Here is a 17,335-nt window from a genome sequence, read left to right on the forward strand (position 1 = left end):
AATATTAATATGCACCCGTCTATTTTATCAACAAATTAACTACTAGTTTATCCCTTTTTTATTACTAAAATGTTAAATCCTATACTTTAGTTTTTTTATTCTATATTTGTGTTTATATATGTTTATTTTATGTTATGTATATATAGAAATAGGAGCTAGTTAGGCGTATTAATATTTGGTCATGTATAGAATTAAAAAAAAAAGAAAGTATTGGAACTAATATTAATTGTGTACAATATGTACAATGGATTAAAAAAAAGATAATATTATAATTAAAAATTAGATTATTAATTAATTATTTAATTTCAAATTTTAAAATTTGAAAGATGAGGATTAGTATTTAAATTCATTCACACTATGTATAGTTATTTCTAATCTTACCGTAACTTTCAATATACTTTTAAAACTCACCTTCATCTTCTCCGATCCTCACCTTGCGTCACTGAATTTCTCGCCGGCCATACCGATGTCGCCGCATCTCCCCACCGACACAGTCCTCACCTCCACCGGTCAACCCGACGCGCCTCGCCCTCCGACGCTCAACTTAACGTTGCTACTGCCTTTTCGCGCGCCTCTCTTCCGAACCGGCTTCGCTTTCTCCCATTCCTTCAAGCCTCTTCTCATCGATGATACCACCATGCTCTTCTTCTTCTTCTTCGGATCCAAGCATAGTTAGCTTCTTTCAGATTTGAGCCTTATGCTTCACAACAGTGCCGCTTTTGTCATGTCTAGTCCTTCAAATTTATGTTTCACCATAATAGCTGTTTCTTATGTTTATTCATCTTCTTCTTTTTCTATTTTAATGGTCAATTTAGGATGGTCATTTTAGTAGGTATGCAAATGGTTATTTTAATTTTTATATAGATGATTATTTTTATTAGATTGTGTTTAGTTATATATAATTAAAATATGCTAGATGTTCAATTTATTAGGTATGCGGATGATTATTTTTATCCTTAAGTGAATGATTATTTTTACTAAGGGTGAGTGGCGTGTGGCATGTGGCAAGCCAAGTAGCGACGGTGAAATCGGATGATTATTGATGAAAGTGGGGTGAGTTTTGCCGGTTGAAAAAAATAGAGTATTGGAGTGAAATATTTTAGTAAATTAGGATTTCAGATGGTTATTTTTTTGAAACAACTAACTGGATTTTTTAAAATTTTGAAATTTGAAATTGGAGAATTTGAAATTTGATGTGAAATAACTGAATGAGAGTTTTTGAATTTATTAGAGTAAACTACGATTTCTATCTACGAAAGTTGAAAACACTGACATATCTACCCATAGAAAAAGGAAATTACCATTTGTACCCATGAAATATGGATTTCGCATAACAAAATTATCCAAACACTAAAAAATTACCTAAAATTCCTAAATTACCCTTATCTTCACCACCACACCACCTCCTTCACCCAATCACATTTCTAACCCTAACCCTCTTCACCCAGTTACCACCCCCCTTTTTCTTTCTAATCTCAAATTCCACCACCATCTCATCTCCTTTATCACTACCATCACCACCACCACCACTATACCTCCATCATCATCTTCTTCACATAAAGTAGTAGCAGCAGCAGCAACAACAACAACAACAATAGAAAAGGTAAAGAGAAAAAACAGTTCTTCCTCCCTCACTAAACAGCATCGACGATGATGGTGGCAGTGACACCCACCGGCGCCGTTGCCCTCTCCTCCTTCTCCGATCTCTTGCGCGCTCTCTTCTTTCCAGACCAGCGACAACGACAGTGACGGACTCAATCAATGACGGTGACAGACGTGACGGAGCCGGCAGCAGCAGGGCGCGACGGTGGCGACAGCTCCCCCTTTCTTGGGCTCGCATCTCCTCTTCAGGCTCCCTCAACAACGGCGATGATGATGCGATAGCGGCAGCGAGTCCTCACGTTGTCAGTGCGGTCTCCCTCCCCCTCCTCTTCTCTTCTTCTTCTTCTGGTGGGGGTGTGTGTGTAATTTCTCCGTGTGTGAGTTTTGGAAGAAAAGGGGGTGGTGACTGGGTGAATAGGGTGGTGGTGGAATTTGAGATTAGAAAGGGAAAGAGGGGTGGTGGCTGGGTGAAGAGGGTTAGCGGGTTAGAAAGGTGATTGGGTGAAGGAGGTGGTGTGGTGGTAAAGATAAGGGTAATTTAGGGATTTTAGGTAATTTTTTAGTGTTTGGATAATTTTGTTATGCGAAATCCATATTTCATGGGTACAAATGATAATTTTCTTTTTCTATGGGTAGATATGTCAGCGTCTTCAACTTTTATGGGTAAAAATGGTAGTTTACTCAATTTATTATTTATTTCTATTGGACTAAATAACCAACCCATTGTACACATTATCAAGATTTCTCATTGGCTCTCTAGCGAGATTCTAAAAAAATATAGAAGCATTTTTTATTGGTTTTAACTTTTTCTACTCTATCCCTTCCACCTTAATTCTGAACTTGTCAGTAACGAGAACAAGAACAAGAAAAAAAAAATAAATTATATGCCCAGAAAAATCAAATTTTCAATAAAAAAATAAAGGGCACTTGAGTCCCACATCACGCAAAAAAACCTTTTGAAAAAAAAGTCATTATATTGCTTGAGACAAACAATAGGTCACAATGTCACATTCTAAGAGAACGTGGGGGAGAAAAAAATGGTGAGACATATGATACTATCTCAGAGAAATAAGTGAAATGGGAGTACGTATGTATGAGTACGTGGCTATAATTTAGAATTTTTGTGATTTTTTACAAATAAATTGCACAATGAATTAAAAGAAGATGAGAATAAACAGTATAAGAAGCTTCACTAGTCACCTGCATAATAGTAGCAGTCCAGAATAAACAAGAAAATGATAGAGAAAGAGAAAAGAAAGATTAGTCAGAGAGGAAAGACTCACAATGCACCACACTCCTCTTTGTTTCCTCCCGCTATTGATATTCCCCTCCTCTGCATTATTTTTCGCTTCCAGTTAGTTAGAACCATGTCTCAATTCTTGTAGCAGTGTGCTTCTTTTGACTCTATTACTCCTCTTTACTGTATCATTACCCTCCACGTGAAAAACGACCTTGTCCTCAAGGTCAAAAGATGGGTAGGTTGATCTCATTTTCTCATATAGCTCCCAAGTAGCTTCTTCGTCGGACAGGCCCTGCCATTTAATTAAGATCTTCTCTTGCCATTTCTCATTATTTTTTATCATGCGATGTCCCAATACCATATGTAGCTGTAATTTACAACCTTGCTCATCAATCAACAAGGGTGTGGGAATAGTGGTCGGTTTAGGGGTGCCTTCACATTTTTTGAATAAGAAAATATGAAAAACCGGGTGGATCTTAGCTGTAGGGGGCAGAGCAAGCCTATATGCCACTTTCCCAATTCGAGCACTAATCAAAAAAGGGCCGAAATACCTCATGGACAATTTCTGGTTCTTTCGAAGTGCCACCAAATTTTGTCAATACGGCTACAATTTGACATAAACAAAATCACCAATTTAAAAGTCAACCTCACGCCGCTTGCGATCTGCTTACGGCTTCATTCGTTGTTGCGCCTGTTCTAAGTTTCTCCTCAATGTCACAAGGACCATGTCCCGCTGTAGTAGCTGTTCTTGCAATGATGGAGTGTCTGATGGTCTTGGTTCATATTTGAGGAGAGAAGGAGGATCTCTCCCAAAGACCGCCTTGAATGGCGTCATGCCAATGGCCGAGTGAAAAGAGGAATTGTAACTATAGGCAGCCCATGGTAGAAGCTTGAACCAATCCTTGTGGTTCTCTTGAGTGTAGCATCGTAGATACATTTCTAAGCACCGATTAAGGACCTCAGTTTGGCCATCTGACTCGGGGTGATACGCTGAACTTCTAGCCAATGTGATACCATGAGTTCCACAGTATTGCTCCCAGAACTTACTAGTAAAAACTTTATCACGGTCTGAAATAATTGAATGGAGAATTCCATGCACACTCACCACGGTTTGAACAAAGGCTTCTACCACTTTAGGAGCTGTGTAATCAGTGGGCAGCGGAATAAAATGGGCAAATTTTGATAATCTATCGATCACCACTAAAATAACCGAGCAACCATGGGATATCGGAAGGCCGATGATAAAATCCATCGAGATGTCCTGCCAAATGTGTGAGGGAATCGGCAGTGGTTCAAGGAGCCCTGCGGGTGGTTGTGTACTATACTTTGCCTGTTGGCAAATGTTGTAAGCTTTGACATAGTTGCGAATAGATGAAGACATTCCCTTCCAAAAGAATTGTGCAGCTAATCTGCCCAGAGTTTTCTTATACCCACCATGTCCTCCTATCAAAGAGTCATGGCTTAGATGCAGCAGCTGTTGAATTAAAGGAGAGCCAACCGAGATTACAATGCGATCATCCCAGTACCATAACTCGTGGAGTTGCTGCAGCCGGCCAGAGCATTGTTCCGTCTCTGAGAAAGCCACATCTGGCCTAAAAGCCACAATGGCAACAGACTGTCGGTAATCGTGGTAAGCTCCAAAAAGGCACGAGACAGCCCATCCACGCCTTTAATTTCGCATCCTTTCTTGTATTCAATTGTAAAATTGTACCCAAGTAATTTAGCCAACCATGCTGTTGTTCCAGGGTATGGATCGTCTGTGCTTGTAACTCTTTAAGGCTCTTATGGTCTGTTCGTATTACAAATTGATGACCCAACAAGTAGTGCCAAAATTTAGACACCGCAGCTAGAATTGCCTGCATCTCACGTGCATATACTGATTGTCTCTGCATAGTAACTGATAGTTTCTTAGAGAAATAAGCAATTGGGTGACTCCTTTGGCTTAAAACCGCGCCAATCCCGGTCCCTGAGGCATCCGTCTCCAAAACAAAAGGCTTATAAAAATCAGGCGGTGCCAAAACTGGAGCATTGGACAAGGTGGAATTGCCGGATGAATTTTTTATAATAACTGGCCAAACCAAGAAAAGCCCGCAGTTGCTTAAGATAGGTAGGAACCGGCCACTCCCTTATTGCCTGAACCTTAGACTCATCAACTTGGACCCCTTGATGGGAAACATGTCCCAAATAATCCACTTCCATTTTACCAAAGGAACACTTTGATAGTTTAGCATATAATGCATTGCACTTCAGAATATGCAACACGTGCATCAAATGGTTTAAGTGTGATTGCCAATCCGGACTATAAACTAATATGTCATAAGAAAAACGAGAACAAACTTGCGCAATGCCATAGCAAAGATGGAGTTTATCAAGCTTTGGAACGTAGCCGGTGCATTCGTCAAACCGAATGGCATTACCAACCACTCGTAGAGACCTTGGTGTGTGCAAAAAGCAGTCTTAAAGTAGTTCTCGAGGCGGACTCTGATTTGGTGATACCCGAATCGCAAGTCCAATTTGGAGAAGTAGCGGGCACCAAACAATTAATCTAAAACCTCAGTCACCGTTGGCATCAGGAATGAATCTTTAACTGTGACCGCATTCAAAGCGCGATAATATGTGCAAAAACGCCAAGAGCCATCTTTCTTTTTAACCAAAAGAACTGATGAGGAAAACGGGCTAGTGCTTGGCAGTATAATACCCTCTGCCAGCATGTCAGCCACTATGCGCTCTATTTCAGACTTTTGGCTGTGAGGATATCTGTATGGCTTAACTTTGACCGGCAGTGCATTAGGCACAAGTGGGATTGCATGATCATGAGAACGAGGTGGAGGAAGGCCCTGTGGATTCTGAAATACTACCCTACAAGTATGCAGCAACTGTGTAAGTTTGAGCTGTAAATCAGCAGGTAATACAAATGGAGTGAGGTCCTTGCCAGGAGCGGGTTGGAGCTGCAGAGTATATAATGCCACAATTTCCTTCGTGTGGTTCAGCCGTTTGAGCTGATGGAACTGTGCTTGTGCTGGTATATGGTTCATTTCCCCTTGCAAAGTCACCAACTGATCCCCATCTAAAAAGGTGATAGAATTTCTTTTTGTATTTCACCAAGTGTGTATCCAAAGTTTCCAACCAAATATCACCTAAAATGATTTTCTCAGTTGCAATTGGAAGCACAAAAGCATTGATAAAGAGAGTATGGTCAGTTCAGCTTCCTCCAAAGTTCTTTTGTTCTAATGTCATGGCCAGCACGGATCAAGGTAGCAATGGATGCAGCAAGGGGAATAGAGTACCTCCACCACTATGCTGTCCCACCGATCATACATGGCGACACAAAGTCATCCAATATATTATTGGATTTCAAGTAGACAGGAAAATTGTGTGATTTTGGAATCTCATTGAAGGGTCCTGAAGATGAGGACACAAATCTTTCAGTTAAAGCAGCTGGCACACCAAGGCTGCTTGGACCCTGAATACTACATAACTCAAAGGGATAACCACAAAAAGTGATGTTTATAGTTTCGGAATTATTTTTGATGGAACTGTTTGAACTTGAGAAGGGGGGGTTGAATCGAGTTAGCTCAAAATTAACTTTTCAAGCTCTATTTTCGCGGAAGCTAAATATGCAGGAGATTTTTTCGTTTTGTCTCATACTCAGAAATAAAACAGAGAAGGAAAGAAGAGATAGAGGCCAGCATGTATCCTGGTTTGGTTTCTAAGTGCCATGAAACCTACATACAGTCTCCACCACAACCATGGTGAAATTTTTACTATAATCAAACAGATTATAAACACCAATACTAATGAATTACAACCCAATTCATCTAGTATCTTCCACTAAACTTTTTACTCCAAAGCCTAGCAACCCAAGTGCTGTCCCAACTTGGAAGGAGAACCTAGCCAGATTCAAAAACACCAAGTGCTATCCCAATTTGGCAAGGAGAATCCGCAGATTCAATTTACCACCAAGTGCTATTCCAACTTGGCAAGGGGAATAAACCTTAGTTCACAGAAACAAAATTACACAAACAGAATTCATTTGGCTTTTTCATGCATCTCTTTTGCCTCTTCTCTCATGGCTTTTACTACTCACATAATTAGCCTTTTTCTCAATTACAGAAAGATGACATTAGATAGCCATAACATAAAAATTCAGAAATGAAGCTCTAGTAGAAAAAAAAGAATTCAGCTCAAATGTTGAGATGATGCTCTTGAATGTGCTCTCTTTTTCTTGTTTTCAAATGTTGGAATGAGGTTGGTTATATATCTTCAGATTGCTCTCTAATTTGCCTCTTCCAATTCCTTGTACTATCAACCCGTTGGAGCTGTGTCCATTGGCATGCAGTCCTTTTTCCATTCTGCTCCACTAACGCTGCTTGTTGGAGGAGCTGCTCCACCAACCTCTGTTGTCCTTGGAGTTACTGTCTTTCTTGGCATGCATTTCTTTCTCCCTTTGCTCCATTGCATCTGCTATCCGAGGAGCTGCACCACTACCTCTGCTCTCTTGCAACTTTGTGTTTACTCTCCCAAATTCTGAAATTTGCTTTACTGATGTCCTTGGAGTAGTGGAGTTGTCCTTGTGTCTTGTTGCTTTGCTAGAGCCCCAGCTGTCCTTGATGTTGACAGATGTCCTTCTCTTTTTTCTCTTTTTGTTCGGTGCTCTCTCTCTTGGCTCATATACTGATTTGTTTCTCAATTAGCAAGTAATGGGCTGAAGTGTTGGAACTATAATGCCTTAAGTTGCTGAAGCTACACTAATTTAGACTGAAGCAATCATACAAGTGGGCCTACATCACTTAGCATACACATTACACTAACTTGGGCTTTCACCCCAAATAATGTTTGTCATCACATATTAGCCCAAAATCAAACTTAACTCAACAGTTTTGCTAGAAATACTAATGATGCAAAGTCATACATAAAGATGATGATGGGGAACAAAGACATTTGACAAGTTTTGCAGTACCATATATTGATCAAGATGAGATTTTCAAGGTTTTGGATCTAAGAATGCCATCCCCAAAAGCTGCTGAGGAGTATGTGTGGTATTTATCAACAGAATGTGCGCGCGCAGCGCCTCAAGACAGGCCAACTATGGCTGAAGCTGTAATTCACTTGGAAAGAGCATTGGCTGCTTGTTTGGCCGTACCTGCAATATGAAGGAAGGTCCACCATTAATTCTTTTATAAGTTTAGTACAAAATTCATGTCCATTTCATAGTTACAAACTTGCAAAAGTAATTTTAGTATTATCAAATCAAATCAACAGTTATTCTGTCATAATAAAGTTTCTAAACACAAACTATTAATCCTAGCTCCATTTTAAACAACCATGGTAGAACAAACCCCTCTGTAAATTCTATTCCAAAGAAAAAGTGTTTGTGTTGCATTGATGATTAGGTGGCACATGGTGAGATCCTCACTTTATAGGAAAAGTATAGGTAACCAACAACATTTTTAAACAATGTGTAAATAATGTGAATTAATAGGGTTAAAAGAATAAATTTAATTAGTAACATTAAATTAGGGTGTAGTATATTTTTATTTGATTGGTGGTTATTCATGTTGTTCAAAATAGTTATTGTTTACCTAGCACTCCCCCACTTTATAACATCCTTCATCCTTGTCCCTTCTTTGGCTTCACTTGCAGGATACAAGTGACATTTTGGATTTTGGACATGCATTAGAAATTTTAACGTGATCAACTCCTTTAGATTTTACCATTTTTATTATGTTATTTGGATATAATATAAGCACGTATGTGTATCATTCACTATCAAATCTAGTTATATAATTTTTACTTACCTTTCATTTTTTTTAAAAAAAAAAAAGAGCCAGGATAGGGAGCAGATATTGGGCTAAAAGTGTGTGTCATACCTTTTCAACTTTCCCTTGCTATTTAATCCATTCTAGAAGTTTATCTATTTAGAAAAATCATTTCTACTTTTTCTTTTGTATCTACACTAGTTGTGAATTTCAATTTCTTTTCTTGTTTTTTTTTTCTTTTTACTTTTCTTATTCTATTTCTTATTTATTTGGTGTCCAAGTCTAAAAGTAGGTTTATACATATAGGAAAACTATATATATATTAAATCTGTTACAATTCAAAAATTGAATTAAAAATATAACTTCAGCTAGTATTGAAAAACAAAATTGAGAATTAGAGGATAACAAAGTTCATACTCCTATTTCAATCTTTTTGCCTTCCTTTTAACTGAACGTTCTTCCCTAAATTGGCCTATATATTAGGCTAGAATCTTAATAGAATCAAAATGAGCCAGATAAAACTACCATTCTTGCATCTATGGTTACTGAGAAGCTTTCTTAGTAGTGGAATCATCAAGAGGGTGCCAAAATCTATTGTAAAACCACATAGAATCAGCTTCCACTGCATATCCATCTTGATTCCTATGCCAGCTATAGCGAGCATGTGTCTTGTTCTTTATGTCGAAAATGGCGTGTCCAAAGCTAGCCTCCCTGTGTGCTGAGTAATCTGGCTGTGGTTCTGTCATGCTGCACTCTCAAAACAATGTTCATATCAGAAACAAATTAAACACACTCATAAAATATTCATATGACTCACTATGTTATTGTAAATCTAGAATCTAGCTTACTTGATTGCTAAGCCTTCAACATTCCCTCCATCACCAATGTTTATGTATACTGGAGCTGATTGATCTCTTACTGGTGTGCAGTTTTTGTTTAGAATATTGTAAGCAATATTCGAGATTCGTTCCTGATTCGTGTAAAATTGTCATTATTTGTTTATCTTTCTGAATTTGATTAGATGACTGTGTAAAACTATGTCGTATTAGTACTTACAGATCGTTCATAGGCATGAACATGGCCGGCAAATACGACATCAACTTTGTTCTCTACTAACCATGGTTCAAACATTACTCTCATTGTTTCGGCTTCCATGTAGTGATACTGGTTGCTGTTGTACCAAGGTGAATGTACAAGAACAATCAACCATGGAGTCTCTGACCTGTTAACTTTTGGTAGCTCCTCTAATAGCCATTGGTATTGAGGTGTATATGTTCCTAAAATGATTTTGAAGATTAATTAGATTATCATAACAAAATTGAATGCAATAATAGTGACTATTCGCGTGAAAATGTCTTTAAGTGAATATGATAGCTAAAAATTATTAGATAGTTTGACATGTTTGATTAAACTGTTTTAATTATTATTTTCACATAAAAACATTTTTATCACCTGAGATAGTAAAAGTATTAGAAAAAGTATGAAGAATCAATTTTTAATTAGCCAACTTTAGTATTTAGATTTATCATTTAGAATTTAAAGTTAAAGATTTTTTATTACCATATGCCGAATATGAAGACAAGACAATAACGTATGCTGAAGCTCTCTTGATTGAATACCAAAAGGGTTGAGTGCTATTTGATGCTTTATAAGGAACATGGTAACGATGGGTGAATGGCTTGAAAGGAATGTTTTCACCCTTCAACAAATTCATCAAAAGAACATTCAAAACTCGGTTGGATATTATTGTTAAGAGGGAGAAATATTGAAGCTTACAATTTCAGGAGCAAAATCAAGTTCATGGTTGCCAGTAGTCCAAATCCAAGGTTGATAAGCAACAACTCTTTCAGCAAACCTTCCCCAAGTATCCCATCTAACGTTATCATGATTAGGGTGGTTATCAGCATAAGACAGATCTCCAACATATAAAACAGCTTGTCCTTTACTTGGGCTATTTTCATAGTGAGTAAGTGTTGCATTTGAATCATAAGTCTGTCCAAGATCCCCTGTAATAAATACGTACATCAATTTCCACAACAATTAATAAAAATTAAGATTCAGCTAAGTAAGGTGTTCATGGACCGAATTTAAGTAGATCCAGACCCAACCCTAAAAGACCAACGGATCTATTTTGACCCGATTCAAAATTATAAAAAAAAAAAAAGAACCGGGTCAATCCGATAAAACATTAATATATAGAAATTTATAAATTTTATATATTAAAATAATAAAATTTTACTTTTAAAAAATAAATTTAACAAATATTATATCATATTTATATCAAAATAAATTATTTTAAATAAAAAATAATACCAGATAATATAAAAAATATTAATTAAATTATAAAAATATAATATAACATTACTAATTAACTCAAATATATAATCTCGTATTGAAAAAAATAAACTTCGGGCTGGGTCGGGTGGCCCGGAGCAAACACAAACCCGACCCGAAAATAACACGGGCTAAAAAAATGGAAATTCAAATCCAACAAAATATGTCTCAGATCCAGGCCGGAACGAGTTTTGAACACCTGCAGCTAACATATACTCTCAAATTATTATTAATAAAAAATTTTAAATTTATGTTATTCCACTCTTTTTTTGATAGTCACTTTTTTTTTTTATATAAATTCATGAAAATATACAAATATAAAAAATCATATTTGAAGTAATACATGTCCAAAAATAGGAATGGAATTATTATTTTTCTATATTTAGATATAAGGTTCAAATGTATAACAAAAGGTGAAAAAGTGATAACATGGTTATTTGTAATCTTTTTTATTCATCAAATAAGATATAAAAAAAAAATATATTTTTTGGTCTATATTTTACTGTATATTCACGTTGAATAATGTTAAGCAGACAATAACCTAAATTTACTTTATTTAACTTAACAAATGTTAAGTTATTCTAGTTATAAATATTATATATATATAACATCTATAATTATACATTTATTACATCTAATATTATCTAATTATTTTAGTTATAATTAAAAAATGTAAAATAAAATAATTTTGGAGTGTTTTGAATTATTTTTTCATTGTTTCTCAAACATTTTTTTCCGCATTTATATCAATCTGTCTATAAGAACTGATCAAACGGAACCTTAAAGATGAGTATCAAAATTGGTTTGGGAATTTGCGTAAAATTAAATTAAAAAAAAAAAAGACACTTACCCATGACCCCAAATGTGTATGGCACATCAGGACCAACTTCTGGAGGAGTCATAAACCAAAATTGACGTGCTGATTTTCCAGTTCCAACCTCATAGTAATATTTGGTGTTGTGCTATAAAAAAGAAATAAATATATAAAAAAAATTATTACTAATAATGATAAAAAATTAATCCATAAGGCAAAATCTTAACTAGAACTAGAAACACAATAACAAAGAAGTAAATGGAATATACCTCCAATTTTTTGATGGTACAATGATGAATATAACCAGACTTGTAAGTGTGATATTTATAAGTAACAACTTTTCCATTAGAAACCTTTGGTTTGCTTTTGTCTTTTTCACTCCAATAACGAACTTGGTTTGACCCTTTTTCATCCATTGTCACCCATGACACAATCACTGCCTTCCCCTCAAGATCACCTTGTGTTATATGAACCTTTTTAATTTATACATTAGTATTTTAAAAATGTCAGAAGACTAAATCACAAGAACTAATCAAACCAAAGTATACCATTTATCCTATTGATTAATTCACTTTACAAATAAAATAAACCCAACTTTGTTCAAGACACATACAGAAACAAATAAAAATATTTATCTTTTAAAATAAAATTTTTGAATACTCTATAAAATAGTGAAAACAGAAATAAAAAAATATCAAGAACAGATTAAAAGGGGAAAAAACATAACCGAAAAAATTTGTGTGTGGTTTTAAAAAATGTAAATTTTCTCAAAATAAGTCATACAAATTAATTTCAAGATGTATCTAATTTTTTTGCAGATTATGAAAAAACAACCTTTTTTTTTTATCATTTTCTATATTTTTAATTATGAAAAAACAACCTGTTTTTGCAAAATTTTTTTTTTTTTGGTATATACCTGTTGAGGAGCATTATGACCAGGAGGAACAGCAAAGACATCACTATCAAGTGGCATATCTTCAGTCTTCTCCTCTTTTCTAACAAAGGAGCTTGTTGAACCTCCATTGCACAAAACTGCCACATTTAGAACCAAAAAACCTACAACTAAACCTAATGCTACAAAACATGATGATGGGGAAGAACCCAAAGGATGCATTGTTTTTTTCTCAAACTACTATAATAATAATTTACTCAAATGAATTAATTTACACCACAGTTCTTGTATGCATGTTATGGTGTTTATGTATTTATAGCTTTGGGATTTTTAGTAATAGTTATACCGTTAATGGCTCTTGCTATTGGGTATTTATAGGGCTTGTATTTTTGTTAATCATTTTTTCTCGATAATTGATTTAATGCTAGACATTGAAAATAAATGGATTAAATATGTTAGGAGAAAGGATTTATCCTATAAAGTACAAGAGACACTACCTCAGAAAATTTTACAAAACATGCTCGCAACCAAACACATGTGTGTTATATAAACAATACCTCTTGTCTCAAGTACTTATCTATGTCTTTAGTAGAGTTGAAGAAAGGCTCATTTAAAATCACCATTCAAACGATGATAGATTTGAATGTTGTTATAATATCAAAAAGAAAAAATGAATGTTGTTAGATATTAAACTATTTGTATGCTTTTATTTAATATCTTATATTCTTAATGTTAAAATATCTAAAAATTAGAAATTCATAGTTCATAAAAATTTGTTAAGAAGCGAGCAACACAATTGATGGTTTCAGTGGCTAAGAGAAGGGGGTTGAATCTTAGCCCATTTTTTATTTTGCTAACACTTGCTAAACTCAGAGGAGACTTTTTCTGTTCTGGCTCGTCTCTGAACACGAGACTTTTTCTTTTATCTCGTCCCTAGGCACGAGACTTTTTGTTTTGTCTCGTCACTTGGCACGAGACATTTTAGTTTTTGCTTCTGTGCAGTAGTAAACAGAAATGGAGTAGGAGAGAAGAAAGATTACACCCAGATATATCCTGGTTCAGCTGCTAAGTGCAGTGCAGCCTACATCCAGTCTCTATCACAACAATGATGGAATTTCACTATAATCAACTTGATTACAAACTGTAAAGTGCTAATCCAACTTACAAGGGGATTCCCACAGAATCATGAAACACAACATAGATGAACAAAGGAACTCTAAGACATCTATGACTTTTTCTTTTAATTTTGCACTCTCTGCCTTTTTTCGCTCTATGGCTTTTTCATACAAACCTCACTGTTTGCCTTTTTCCATGAGACTCAAGACATGACAAAATTAAACAGAAAAATACAAAACTGAATACATTGAAGGAGAAGAAAAAACTGTTAGCTTAGGTAGCTCTGAGACTTCTGTGCCTTGCACTCTCAAATCTTACTCCTTGCTCCAAACAGTGGCTGTTCTCTCTTAATATAGAAGAGGGAAGCCTCCACTTATTGAAGCCAACACCCAAACCAACTTCTTCCTCCTTCAACAAACAAAAACGGTTCGGCCACATAGAGAGAGAAGAGATAACCATGCAAAATCCAACATGCAATTACCTCTAGACCTTTCTTGATCATCACCCTTCATCAATCCGAGCTCTCCATCCTTGGCTTGCTCTCCAAGATGGATTTCTGGCCCTTGATGCTTCATGATGATAATGACTTCATCTGCTTCAATCTCTGCCTCAACCATCACTTCGCCACTCTAGCTACTCCCTGTGGTGGTTAAACAGAATCAAAGACAAGCCATGCTTCAAGAATCTCCTCCATGCTGGCCGAATCTTCAACGTCCATTTTTGAGCATGAAAGGCTCAAGATACCTCACCAAATCTAACCAAATATGGTGAATATCTCAGCCACAGCTCATTTTTATTTTAGAATGTTTTCTTGCCATCATTAGCTTGATGGTCTTGATGCATGCAACTTCTTCCTTTTCTTGGTTGATGAGCATAGCGTCCATAACTTCCTGGACAAGGACCGAAGGAAGAAGAAGAAAGAGATGAGAGAGAATGTGAAGTTAAAGTAAAAGCAATTAAATGAAATTGAAACATATTGATAGATTGCTTTTACTTTCCTTGCTTTGAGTAGCGTATAGCATTAATCATAATGATTCCCTATCAAATCAAAGTCAAGTTCTCTCTCATGTTTCCAATGCTAGCTTATTAAGTTTTGAAATCCATTCTTAGCAAGCAATGGAATCCGTTGGAAACCATGAAGCCAATTTGCTTTCTTAGTTTCGGACCAGGCTTGGAACCATTCATCACTAATAAGACTTGGGCTTGTAGTATTGAAATTAAAGCTGGCCCAATTAGTTAACATTTGCTTTCCTGATGAATTTTTTGGATCAAGCATAGAACACATAAGAAAGCATCTGTTTGGGCTTGCAACAATAATATTTATTTTGGCCCATTTAATATTTCAGCCTCATGGTATGAGAAACATGTAGCAAGGCTGATCATTGGGCTTAAACCAGAAACTCATTTTTCGGCCCAACATAAAATCTGCACAACAAAATTATTAATTTAGTAAGTATGAGTTAAGATCAAATTAATAATTTTGTAATTAAATATTTTAATAATGTTTGTTCATCATCAAAATTAAATAAGAGTTTTCCAAACTCATCAATCTCCCCCTTGATGACAAACATTATTAAAATTGAAATGGAAAGAAATTTAGATATTAAGTAAAGAATACTCCCTTTGAATTTGAATTTCTCCCCCTTTCTAAATGTCACATAGCTCCCCTTGATGCATGCTTATTTTACCAAGGGAAGCACTAACCTGTAACATTTAAATCAAGGTTCAAGTAACAATGTTATTTAGCATATTTTATGATGCTAAATGCTTGATCTATGAGCAGTTTTAATTGATAATCAAAACTCATTTGATATCATAAACTGATTTACTGCTCAAACTTTTTCATACAAACAAAAATTTATCCAAATATTTTCCAAACATTTCCTGTTAGTATATCAGAGCAAAACAAAATGATGGTAAAAATATTTGAAGTACACATGATCAAAACAAGGCAGTTTTGATACATTACACAATTTAAAGGAACTGCCAAAAATAAGTTTTCAATTTAATAAGTTTATCAATGATGAATCAACAGCCAGGCATCAAAGATAAATCAAACATCATTATAAACCAAATGCCAAATGAGTATTAACTAATCATGATAAACCAAATGCTTCATGCAGTTCAAACAGCAGTGACCACAGTAAAACAAATGCTATATCAACATTCATTCTTTGAACACATGCATTCTTTGAATCAAGGGTGATCATAAATTTTCAATTTTGAAAATTTCATCCCCTGTTCTCATTCAATTTTGAAAATTTCATCCCCTATTTTTTCAGCCCCTGTTTTGTTCCAATTTCAATTTTGGAACATAAATTTCCTCCCCCTTTTGTCATCATGGGGGCACCTGCACAAAACATGATCAACATAGCAAAATATTCAAAGTAAAGTAGCAAAAGCATATCACAGTATCCTAGAGCAGTGAGTATCAAGTCATGCCCTACAAAAAACAGATTGAGCCTAATGGAGCCAATATCAAACAGAGTAAAAACAGTCACTAATCATCAGAAAAATTAATTTCTTCTTTAGCATCTCCTTCACTGTCATCTCTTAAATCTTCTTTAAAACGTTCCATCATCAGATTGACCATGTCTTTGCAATTTTTCCAAGCTTTCTCACTCTCATAAGCTTGCTTGCGGGCTTCTTTGTGGGACCAAAACATCAAGTCTGCCATGTTCGAAAATTCTCCCAAAATCTGTTTGATGGACTTGATTCTTTTGGAAGATTATGGTCTGCCTTCATAGTCACTATCCGATGCAGCAGATTTTCGCCCTTTGGTTTCCTTAGTTGCTCCTCCTCCTCTGATTGAAGACACCTTGTTTTCTACAGCCTCATTTAACAAATCAACTTTAAAGTACTCAAATATTCTAGTTAAAAACATACCATAAGGCAGGTTAGCCTTTCTGGTACTTCTAACAGAATCCCACATGTGCCTAATCATAATATAACCAAAGGATATAGGAGTAGAGGTAACCAAAGCAAATAAGATGAGACAGTCAGAAAATGTTACTCGGTTGTGTGAGCCGCTTTGGGGAGTCAGAATATGAGTGATGAAGCGGTGAAGCAGGAAATTAACCGGTCCTAGAGCTTTGTGTGTTGGAATGGTGCCATGCAATCCAGAAAGGTTCTCGCAAATGTGCTTGAGAACAGTCTTGTATGGAACGCCAACTTGTGTGTCCCATTTTTCCACCATGTATGCTCGAGGTCCTTCATCCTTGAACCCAAGGGCCGCTCCAATTGTCTCAGCATCAAGGGCTATTTGAACCCTTTTGACATAGGAATGAAGGGTGCCATCAATGAGCCGCATATTGGCATAAAACTCTCGAACAAGACCAGGGTAGACTGGTTTCTGGATGAGAAGCAGAGGCTTCCAGTTGAGGAGTTCAAACAGAGAGGAGATATTGATACCCTTGTTGGTGAGATTTTCAAGGCTAACAAGATAGGTTGTGCACAAATGACGCTTCTCCATAACCTCTTTATGAAACTCAAAAGAGGTGCAAGAGTTAAATCTGCTTGGATCAAAGTGGGAGTGAGTCTTGCCATACTTGTCTCTGAATTCCATGGATTCCAAGTTT

At 35.9% G+C, this 17,335-nt stretch overlaps 2 protein-coding genes across 2 annotated transcripts; both read right to left on the minus strand.

Annotated features, from left to right (window-relative positions):
• Nucleotides 1-3,509: 3,509 nt before the first annotated feature.
• On the minus strand, nucleotides 3,510-5,877 carry LOC140177452 (uncharacterized). Its single transcript, XM_072210558.1, has 4 exons — nucleotides 5,395-5,877; nucleotides 4,976-5,086; nucleotides 4,645-4,728; nucleotides 3,510-4,457 (listed from the first exon to the last, which is right to left on the minus strand). Exons 1-4 carry the CDS (start codon nucleotides 5,875-5,877, stop codon nucleotides 3,510-3,512), a joined length of 1,626 nt encoding a protein of 541 aa, XP_072066659.1.
• Nucleotides 5,878-8,919: 3,042 nt separating this feature from the next.
• On the minus strand, nucleotides 8,920-12,907 carry LOC112737369 (purple acid phosphatase-like). The gene is made up of 8 exons (XM_025787242.3): nucleotides 12,666-12,907; nucleotides 12,019-12,222; nucleotides 11,786-11,897; nucleotides 10,378-10,607; nucleotides 10,162-10,300; nucleotides 9,658-9,878; nucleotides 9,450-9,571; nucleotides 8,920-9,348 (listed from the first exon to the last, which is right to left on the minus strand). Exons 1-8 carry the CDS (start codon nucleotides 12,861-12,863, stop codon nucleotides 9,144-9,146), a joined length of 1,431 nt encoding a protein of 476 aa, XP_025643027.3. The 5' UTR covers nucleotides 12,864-12,907; the 3' UTR covers nucleotides 8,920-9,143.
• Nucleotides 12,908-17,335: the final 4,428 nt, after the last annotated feature.

This window comes from Arachis hypogaea, chromosome 13 (genome assembly GCF_003086295.3).
Source record: "Arachis hypogaea cultivar Tifrunner chromosome 13, arahy.Tifrunner.gnm2.J5K5, whole genome shotgun sequence".
NCBI lineage: Eukaryota > Viridiplantae > Streptophyta > Magnoliopsida > Fabales > Fabaceae > Arachis > Arachis hypogaea.

What these genes read in the sequence shown, in the direction of transcription:
- LOC140177452 (XM_072210558.1), bottom strand. Translation starts at nt 5,877, where the DNA reads ATGAACCATATACCAGCACAAGCACAGTTCCATCAGCTCAAACGGCTG. An exon ending in TGATGCCAACGGTGACTGAG is followed by an intron (nt 5,087 to 5,394) that starts GTTTTAGATTAA and finishes CATATTCTGAAG; the next exon opens with TGCAATGCATTATATGCTAA. An exon ending in TTGATGAGTCTAAGGTTCAG is followed by an intron (nt 4,729 to 4,975) that starts GCAATAAGGGAG and finishes GTTACTATGCAG; the next exon opens with AGACAATCAGTATATGCACG.
- LOC112737369 (XM_025787242.3), bottom strand. Translation starts at nt 12,863, where the DNA reads ATGCATCCTTTGGGTTCTTCCCCATCATCATGTTTTGTAGCATTAGGT. An exon ending in GTCATAATGCTCCTCAACAG is followed by an intron (nt 12,223 to 12,665) that starts GTATATACCAAA and finishes TAAATTAAAAAG; the next exon opens with GTTCATATAACACAAGGTGA. An exon ending in ATACACATTTGGGGTCATGG is followed by an intron (nt 10,608 to 11,785) that starts GTAAGTGTCTTT and finishes TATTTATTACAG; the next exon opens with GGGATCTTGGACAGACTTAT.